At 43.1% G+C, this 9,859-nt stretch overlaps 1 protein-coding gene across 10 annotated transcripts; it reads left to right on the top strand.

Annotated features, from left to right (window-relative positions):
- The first annotated feature begins 745 nt into the window (after nucleotides 1–745).
- On the top strand, nucleotides 746–8,935 carry fsd1l (fibronectin type III and SPRY domain containing 1-like). Of its 10 annotated transcripts, none has more exons than XR_266947.4 (14): nucleotides 746–950; nucleotides 1,474–1,893; nucleotides 1,961–2,056; nucleotides 2,158–2,289; nucleotides 2,559–2,660; nucleotides 2,744–2,766; nucleotides 3,054–3,175; nucleotides 3,247–3,480; nucleotides 3,550–3,648; nucleotides 3,739–3,868; nucleotides 4,403–4,434; nucleotides 4,780–4,865; nucleotides 8,170–8,258; nucleotides 8,440–8,582. XR_266947.4 is itself a non-coding variant. In XM_019361466.2 (14 exons), the coding sequence occupies exons 2-14, from the start codon at nucleotides 1,624–1,626 to the stop codon at nucleotides 8,539–8,541; spliced, it is 1,740 nt and encodes a 579-aa protein (XP_019217011.1). In that variant the 5' UTR covers nucleotides 763–950; nucleotides 1,474–1,623; the 3' UTR covers nucleotides 8,542–8,935. The 10 variants fall into 10 exon arrangements, 8 of the variants coding, with proteins under 8 accessions (XP_025764597.1, XP_025764598.1, XP_005458394.1 ...); XR_266946.4 differs by having other exon boundaries at nucleotides 749–950; nucleotides 4,777–4,865; XM_019361466.2 differs by lacking the exon at nucleotides 4,403–4,434 and adding an exon at nucleotides 7,802–8,056 and having other exon boundaries at nucleotides 763–950; nucleotides 8,440–8,935.
- The last annotated feature ends 924 nt before the right edge of the window (nucleotides 8,936–9,859 follow it).

Genomic DNA, 9,859 nt, shown 5'->3' with positions numbered 1-9,859 from the left:
AAGGAAAAGGTGAGTGAGGCTTAGACCACGACCTGCGAGTAGTCTTTAAACAGCCAGTCGGCTGCTGTGCTGCGTAAACACCCTGCTGAATAAAAAAAACTCAGTCACACAAATGTGTAAAGCAGCAGGTGATGGCGTCTCTGCTAGCTTGCAGAAAGCTTTAGGTAGGTCCTTAAAATCAAAGCAAAAACATTGAGAATGCTTCCAGTCAGATCCAACAAATACTGTGTTTCATCCAATGAGAATCGTCTGCTCTGAAGGTTTGACTGGAACACTGCTGCCTCTTTTTACCGTTTAATGTGTTTCATTAATGTTTATGTTTCCTCCATTTGTCTCCTACTGGACTCAAACAACAGGGGCAGCTCTGGGTTCAGAGGAGCTTCTCTGAAATCATTCCCGTCTCTGAGATAAAACTCAGGGAAGCCACTCCTTCAGCCCCTGAACATCTCCTCCAGCTGCAGGCCCTCCAGATGTTCACCAGAAAGTCAATACTTGGTGTGAGTGGTCCTCATCCTTCAGCTGAGTTCTCGGAGCAGCTCTCTTTCATCTCTGTGAGGATCTCCAGGAATAGTTTCTTGAAGGGCATTCAAAGCTGCTGTTTGGATTTTTCTGCCTTACGTTGTGTTCGCTGTCAGGATGATCCGACACTCCGACCTGTGAGTCAAAGTTCAGAGGTCAGGTACAAGGACTGGTTTGAACACAAGTCAAAAAACAGCCAAGGAAGAATTTTAAACTTTCCGAAAGCAGGAGAACATTTACTCAAGGGCACTTCTGCGCAAACATGAGAATCAATAATTAATATACATCCCCATCAGTTTTCTCTTCTCCGCGCTCTTATTTTGACACACTTCACAGGAAGTGAGTATGTACAGACGTATGCCGTCACTTTAGGCCCGTGCCTTCGTCCTCACTCTCCGCTGTTTCTGTCTCAGGTGATGGAAGCTCAGAAGGTAAGAGTGTGATCGATGAGTGATCAATCGAGCAGTGAGTGAAAGCTAGGAGGGGGGCGGAAGTGGTGGAGGGAGGGGTGCAGGGAAATGGAAGCGGGGGAAGGGGGATTAGCTACTAGCTGTTAGCTCCTCTTTCTCTGGTCGACCGAGCCTCAGTGAGAACAAGAGCTGTGAATTATTGCATACTGATCAGTCTGTGAGTACAGGTGAGGGTCACATGACCTTCAGCGTGTTCAGACTTTGGGGTCACAATGAACCCTCCAAGTTTCAAAATAAAACCCGTACATCCGAAGTAATTTTCATAGTAAAATACCTCAGTCCTGTTCAAATGTGCTTTACTGAGTTTCTAAAAACATACGCGTTACAAAAGCGTGAAATTACAGTTTATCAGTGCACAGTCAATAAAATGCACCTGTCAATCATTCAATCAATAATCAGTCAGTTCATTCTTAGAGCATCTCCATCATCTCAGGGCTATCAGGTGAAGCTCCGGTCTGTGCTTTCATCTTTTATTTTGGTTCAGTGTGTCCAGATTTTCTGCCAGACTTCCGGTGAGTCTTTAACCAGTGAGAGCGCCATCTGAAGGACGGACAGCTGCAGCTCTAACAGGGCAGTGCTGACCTTCAGCTGACTGGTGGAGCAGGCAGGTGTGGGCGGGCCAGAGACTGGCAGGATGGTGATGGTTCCATTCACCTCAGCTAGGATGCCAAGCCTTCTTTTGATCAATTATGGTCAACGGAGGCTGATCCTGGTTGAGGTGTTTAACCCGCCTTCTGAACCGAGGCTCTCGTCTGATTGGTCTCTGTCCTGCAGATGGTCCAGATGTGGAATCAGGGAGGAAAATGAGGAAAAGGAGCTCTGTGTGCCTCGCTGCCTCTGCTCCAATGACTGTAGAAAACTTTCTACAGTTTCTCTGCTTAATGCTTCACTGACATGGAGGAAGGTGCTGTAAAAAAAGTTATTTTTTAAGTTATTAAAAAATTATTTTTTAAATGTTTGTTTGCAAACAGGAAGCTCTGCGCAGGATCATCAGCACTTTGGCCAATAAGAACGAGGAGCTCCAAAACTTCCTGGAAGCAGTTGACCATACACTGGCGGGCCTGCAGGTCAGCTCATTAATTGGCTGAATTAACAGAGGGAGGGGCTTAGGTGGGTGGGGCAAGAGAAATTAAAGGAAAAATAACTAAAGTTAACTTTGCTAAATCAGGAGGAGTCATGCAAAGTGATGTCAGACTTAGAGGCAGAGTTGGAGAAGCTAAACTCTGCCCTGGAGGAGAAGGGGGCGGAGCTCCGTTACATAATCAAAGAAGAGAAGCAAAGGAAGGAGGCGGAGCTTCAGGTAGAAACATTATTTTTTTAATGAATTGTTTTTATCTGGAACACTTTATTTTTTAATTTATTATTTAGTTTTACATATTTATTTACTTATTGTTTTTTAAAGTGATTTTTTTCTACTTTAAATGTAAAATATTATTTGCAATGTATATACATTCATGAATGTATTTTATATCTATTCACTGGCAGTACTTTATTTGTTTATTTGTTTCCATTTTTTATTTTTGAAGCTATTGATTGATTGACTGGTTTGTTTTCTGCATGGCGTTTCAGAAGCAGCTGTCGGAGGGCAAGTTTGCTCTGGTCTCTTGCGAGGAGCTTCTTGACTTTGCAAATCAAACACTGACGATCAACACTGAAGAAGAATTTCTCGCGGTGAGGCGTGATGAAGACAAGGAAGAGGTCATCATTTCATTTAAAAAAAACTAAAAGTGTTTTTTGTTTTGTTTTGTTTTCAGGCGGCAAAACAAATCAAAGAGCGGTATGTCTTATTTTTTTATTGTGTAAAGCCGTGTAATGTGTGCTTTCATTGGCTGTTTAGCTGCGTGCTGATTTGATGATGTCAGATGTTTGTTTTTGTTTGTTTGTTTACAATCTTTCTGTTTGATATTGTTGATTCTTCTGAATCTTTTCAAACTAACAAACTTCTCACTGAAGCTCTCCAATGATTTGCGTACAAACTTCGCCCCAACCTTTCTAACCCCTTCCCCAAATACTAACACCTAACCCACCCCACTCCATTGGGATCCGCCCCCACACTGTTGCTAGGGTAACAATGGCACCAGCGTTCCGCCTAACCACTCGCCCTGCGGTGTCAGACAACATGTCACAATTTACTGTGGACTTCAGTGCGGAGAGGGCGGGGCTTCAACGACTTCACTTTCTTCCAGGTCAGCTGACACAGCCAGTTCAGGTGGTTGTTCTGTGAGGTCAGATGTCACCTGTTTTTCTTGTTTCTCAGTGCCGAGAGCTCCACAGATCGATGCCTCCAGTTGTGTAGTCCGTGACAACACCATCACGGTCACCTGGCGACCGCCTGGCGAGGCAGACAGTGGTGGCGATAGCAGCAGCAGACCAATCGAACGTTACGAGCTAGAGTACCGAAAAACGGACCGTGACAGCACACTGAGAGTGGCGGGAGAGGGTAGCTGGGAGAAAGTCTGTGACATTATCGAACCTCAGGTCACCATCTCAGGTAAGAGGTCAGAGGTCATTATTGCATGGCTACGGCATCATTGAGTTTAAATCAATTTCTGCATTTCAGGTTTGAAGTTCGATTCGCGCTTCATTGCCATTCGAGTCCGAGCTAGAAACAAAGCAGCGGCTGGCGAGTTTTCAGAGCCTATCGCCATAGAAACAACAGGTGAGCACACGACGTGGAATATTTAACTGTGTTTGAGGGGCAGAGCCTCAGATAATGATGACGCCATGTTTTCCATGTTTTTGTCTGCAGCATATAATTTCAGCTTCGACGCTTCGACAGCACACGCCGAGCTCAAGGTTCAGGGCGACATGGTGACCTGGGAGCCTCAGGGGGTCAAAGGTCATGATCCTCGCCTGCGAGGCAAAGAGAACAAAAGCAGGTGAGGACAGCTGTTAGTGATGATGCCGTTGGTTTTTTGATACACCTGAATGTATCTTAGAAGCACGATAAAGTTCATTGCTCACAGTAGTGTGGAATGCACAAGCTTTTATTGTGAAAGAGAAAGAACAGGAAGATGCGCTTTTCTCACCTGTAGAGTGACACACCTGTGCTGGTCAGGTAACGACAGCAGGAGGCGCTCTTAATTCCCTGATTAAAAAGCTGGTTCGGCCCCATCTCTTTGTTTGCCGATTTTCGTATGTACGTCTGCTACTGGATGCCGCCAAGCTGTACATCATCGCTTCCTGTTTGTCATTTTATCTCTGACCTCCTAAATAAACATGTTGGTCCCGCCCGTATGGGTCAGCTGATTCAAGAGAATTGTAGAGTCAGGAGGCCACACCTCCTCATTACACATTTACTGATCAGCTGACTCATTCAGAAGTGAGATGGTGATGAGGTCACAGCGCCTACCTGTCTCACCTGTTCACACGTGCCTCAGTAAATAACCTTTAACCTTTTTATCCCTCCTCAGTCTCCGTGCTGCTTCCTCTCCAACTTGCTCAGGTAGAAACAATCATGGCTGAGTGGTTTCCTAGCAACCAATCACTCTCTCCATTTGCCATTTTCACATCACTGCTGACATCACATCAGCGTTTGATTTCCTGTTTTGATTAAAAAGTTCATGTTTGGTTTTATTTCAAAATAAAGGCTTAACATGTTTAAAGGAAATGATGTCGTAACATTAACTTTTCTTCCATCATGTAACAAATGAAATGTTTTTGTCACGCTCATCTTCCTCTCTGCTGCCTCATGCTTTGGCACGACCTCATTGGCTGTTTCACCTTGCCGTTTCATCCCCGCTATGCTGTTGACATTTTTTTAACTTTTTTTTTGTGTTTACCTCAGCAGCCGGAGCGCCACGCCATCGCCCAATAAGACGGCTGCAAATCGAGGAGGACGCGATCGATTTGCTGGGGAGTCATACACAGTGCTGGGTATTTTTTTTTTTTTTTTTTTTTTTTTTTTTTAATTCATGTTTTGGATGGATAGAACCATACACACATAGACAACAGGAGTAATAATATTGTCAGTCCTCTGTCCTTTTATTAACAGCAAAAAAACAAATAATAGCTAACAATAGCTAAAGAAAGAAAAAAGAAAGAAAAGAAAAAAAACCCCAGAAGAAAGAAAAGAAACCGCCTACTGGGAAACAGCAACAAAAACAAAACAAAGGGGCTGAACACCCAGGTGCCTAGAAACTAAACTCGACCTTGATCACTAGTTATATTAAACAATTTCTTTCCTCTACTGGCTGTCAAAGAAAAAGAACAACAACAACAACAATAACAACGACAAAAAAACAAAACAACCTATCACATTATCTAAGAGACATTGTCGATGTACAACAAAAAGGGACACCAGACCTGATCAAAAATATCTCCTCTCCCCTTAACTCTGTACGTAACCTGTTCATATAATGCCATCTTGGACATTTGTTCAGTCCATTCCCTGAAACAACAGAGGTTAGATGACTTCCAGTGCCTCAGTATTATCCTGCATCCTGTTACGAAAGCCAAATGCACCCATAGCCTCTGTCTTCCAGTGAAAATATTGCTGTGAGGTAACAGACCCAGGACACACAAAGCTGGATACTTAGAAAGGTTAAGATAAAAAAGACCATTCACAAGGTTATTGATCCCATCCCACAAATAATCATTTTCTGGCATACATACAACATATGAACTAGGGTCCTGGCTTCTTCCTGACATTTCCAGTAGGTGTCATTGTCAGCGAGCTTCAACATGACTAGCTTACTGGAGGTCCAGTAATTTCTGTGAAGTAACTTGTATTGGATATGTCTGTGAAGGTTCTCAGTCATCCTGGTCATCGTAGTCAAAGGAGTTTGTGAACAAAAGCGTCTGGACTTCTTTAAGTTGCTTGAAGACGTTTCACCTCTCATCCGAGAAGCTTCTTCAGTTCTAAGGTCAAATGGCCGAGAGTCCCAGATTTAAACCCAGTGGGAGTATCCCCCCCAAAGAGGGACACCCCCTGGTGATCCTCTAATCACATGAGCCAAGGTGTGAAAGCGGGTGTGGGACCTAATCAGCCAGGGTTTCGGGTGAGCTCATTGTGAAACCTGGCCCCACCTTGTCATGTGAATTCCTGAGGTCAGATGGCCCAGGATGTGAGTGGGCATTAAGGCGTCTGGGGAGGGAACTCAAAACTGGATTATAGATGGCAGACAGTTGGTGTCGTAAACCACCGCCTCTGTTCAAAGATGGTCGCTCACAGTGGACATAAATGGCTTCTTTCACTCCTCTTTCAAACCATCTGTCCTCTCTGTCCAAAATGTGAACATTGGCATCCTCGAAAGAGTGACCTTTATCCTTAAGATGCAGATGGACTGCTGAGTCTTGTCCTGTGGAGGTGGCTCTTCTATGTTGTGCCATGCGCTTGTGAAGTGGCTGTTTGGTCTCTCCAATGTAGAGGTCTGGGCATTCCTCGCTGCACTGTACAGCATACACCACGTTGTTAAGTCTGTGTTTTGGAGTTTTGTCTTTCGGGTGAAGTTTCTGTCTGAGTGTGTTCCTGGGTCTGAAGTACACTGGGATGTCGTGCTTGGAGAAAACTCTCCTGAGTTTCTCTGATACACCGGCTACATAGGGGATGACAATGTTGTTGCGTCTGTCTTTCTTATCCTCCCTCGCTGGTGTCTGATCTTCTTTTCTGTGCCTCTTTGCTGACTTTATGAACGCCCAGTTAGGATAACCGCATGTTTTCAGTGCTTCCTTTACGTGTGTGTGTGTTCCTTCTTTTTTCCCTCAGGCTTAGAGGGAACATGTTCTTGTATTGGATAAGGTGAGATTGTGCTTCATGTGAGCAAGCATACCACGATGAAGCCAGCTTCTTCCAACTATCCTCCAAAATCTGAATTCCCAGATTCTTCTCCCAGCACAGCCTCAGCCCCTCCAAATGGGGAGAGTGTGCCGCTCTGAAGATCCCATAGAATTTGGATGCTCTGATTCTGTTGATACCAGGAGCTGCAAACACCTCCTGAATACTAGATGGAGGGTCTGGGTTATTGTTCAAAATGGCTTTAATACAATGTCTAACTTGAAAAAACCTCCAAAGTTCCCTTTGATCAAGATTAAATTCTTGTCTGATTCCAGCAAATGATTTCATGCCAGTTTGCCCAAATAAATCCCCCACCTGGTTGATACCTGCCGTAACCCAAGCCTCCCACCTGAACGGTTTCTTACCAATTAATATTTTCTTATTATACCAGATAGAGGCTCCAGAGGTAAGATAGGGGCTAGTGTTGATAAATTGATGAGCTCTAAACCAGGTCTCTTGTATAAAAGCCAACAGTGGATCTTTAAACGGTACTGGTCTTCCGCTCTGAGTGAAAAAGGCCTCTAAAGGTTTAGGAGCCACAAGACTTTCCTCAATCGCCACCCATGACGGCTTCTCCCCAGGGGAGTTATTTATCTTAACTAACTGAGAAAGAGAGAATGCATAATGATACCAGACCATCTTGGATAACGCCAACCCGCCACCATCTTCTGCAGCATATAATCTGGACCGATTAAAGGATGGCTTTTTGCTTGCCCACACAAAACCCTTCACCCTCCACAAAACCCTCCACACATGTCTTACAAAGCTTTAGCAGGTTATGCGGGACTGCTATAGGTAACACAGTGCTGGGTATTAATACTGCACTCTTATTGCAGTACTAATACTGTAGTAACACTAAAGTGAATGTCTTTAAGATGTCAGAATTTAAAAATAAGTTGATTTAATAACGACTTGGATTTAATGATTTGACATTGAAATTTTATTCATTTTTTTAAAATAAATTTTAATAATACAAGTTAAAATAAAATATTTCTAATTTTAAAAATTAAAAAAAAATTCCTTCTTGGTCTCCTAGGTGACCAGGAGATGACTAATGGTTGTCACTACTGGGAGCTCCGCCCCCTGGCTGACTGGAAATCGTTCAGTGTAGGCGTGGCCTATCGGGGCAGCCTGGGACGCTTTGACCAATTAGGGAAGGGCACCGGTTCGTGGTGTCTCCACGCCAGCCAATGGCTGCAGAGCTCTCTTGCCGCAAAGCACAACAACCGAGCAAAGACACTGGATTGGCCGTTACCTCAGCGAGTCGGAATCTACTGTGACTATGACAATGGTCCGAAAAACAAAGAGTATTTTCAACTTCCTGGTTGCTCTTTGACAGTGTGTTTGTTTTGTTTGTTTCTTTGTTTTTTGTTTGTTTCTGAATTGACTTCCTGTTTGTTTCAGGTGATTTGTTGTTTATTGATGTAGATCGTCTTCGTCTTCTTCACGCCTTCAAAACAAAGTTCAGCCAGCCGCTTGTCCCTGCCTTCACCGTGAGTACTATAGCAGTACTAAACTACAGTAACACTACAGTAATAGTGCAGTAATACTGTACAGTCACGGTTCAGTAACTGTACACTGACAGTATCATAGTACTCTCAATATATCACAGGACTCAGTGTTGCAGTACTCTGCATCTATTAAAGTACTAACTGCTGAAAAATTGTGTCTTAGGTTTGGTGTGGTGGTATCACCATAGCGACAGGTCTTCAGGTGCCGAGCTTTATGGGAAATTTCCTGACGACCAATCGGAGCCTCAGCAGCCTTTCCCCGTGATCGACTGATGAGCGGTTTTATTTTAAGTCATATCATTGCTGTTTGTATTTCTTAAAATCAATAAGTTTTTATCAGATTTATTGCTATTGAGCATCAATTTTACAACAGTTTTTACTCTACTGTGAGACTTTTATTGTGAAAGTCTGGAACTGAAGCCATAGTATGTAGCTGTGGATTTTCCTCTGAAATCTGTACCTAGATGTAATTTATTTTCAAGTTCTGTGCTTGTCTTGTAAAACACTATTATTCTGAAAGAGTAGACTAGAGACAGAGCTGCACATTGCTACTGAACTTTATTTTGAAACTACTTCCACATGACTGACTTTTATTGTGAAGGAACCAGGGTATAAGATTTTATGAAATCATTGATTAAAAAGTGAATTTATTGATCTGACCAGAATCAATGTTTTCTGTCAATGAACACAGTTTCAAAAATAAACGCACACAGGAAATGCTCGGTGATCCCATCAAAACAAAACATGAAAAATTTACAGAATCTTTTTACAGTGTAACACCACCCAGCAGCCAATCAGGAGAGAGAAAGTGTGACATCAGCCGTTTGGGACAAATTAAAATAATTCAGGATTATTGATCTGAAGCTCCTCTTCATCACTTCTCCTCAGACAATCCTCTGTGCTCGTCTTTTTCTCGCCTCTTCTTCGCCTCCTCTGCCTTTCTCCTGCAGACCTCATAGAGGCGAAAGGCAGCAAAGGCGGTGGCGAGCAGACAGGCAGCTCCCAGGATTGACCACCAGCTGAAGGAGGAGGAGGAGGCTCCCTGCAGAGAAGAAGGGGAGGACGGTATGAAGAGGAGGTCATGTTGGACCCAAAATCAAGAGTCTGACGGTTACCTTGATTAAGCTATAGACTCCAAAACAGAGGAGGATGATCACAGCGAGGATCTGAACGCAGACGGGAGGACTGGAGTCAGCTGCCATGATTGGTCCTTTTGTTAAATATCACAAGCCAATCAGAACACTCGATTTCAGATTTAAAATCAATTTTTAACTTTACCTCTGTTTTTTAATAAAGTCTTTTATTGTAAAAAATCCTGAAGCATGCTTTTATCCTGTGAAGTCACAGGATAAAAAAAAATTAAAGGTAAAAATATGAAAAATGTAACATCAATAGAAATAATAGAATTAAAAATCAAAGTGAAGAGAAAAGTCACGTAAATAAATACGCAGATTTAAAAAATCTCATTAAAAATAAGAGTGGGGTGATCTCAGTGTGAACGCTGGTCTGAGCAACACGACGCAACCAAGACGTTTTTAACAGCCACTTTAATCCCACACTGTAAAAAATTTCACTATCAGCTG

This window comes from Oreochromis niloticus, linkage group LG7 (genome assembly GCF_001858045.2).
Source record: "Oreochromis niloticus isolate F11D_XX linkage group LG7, O_niloticus_UMD_NMBU, whole genome shotgun sequence".
Lineage (NCBI taxonomy): Eukaryota > Metazoa > Chordata > Actinopteri > Cichliformes > Cichlidae > Oreochromis > Oreochromis niloticus.
This window is presented reverse-complemented; position numbering and strand designations above follow the sequence as displayed.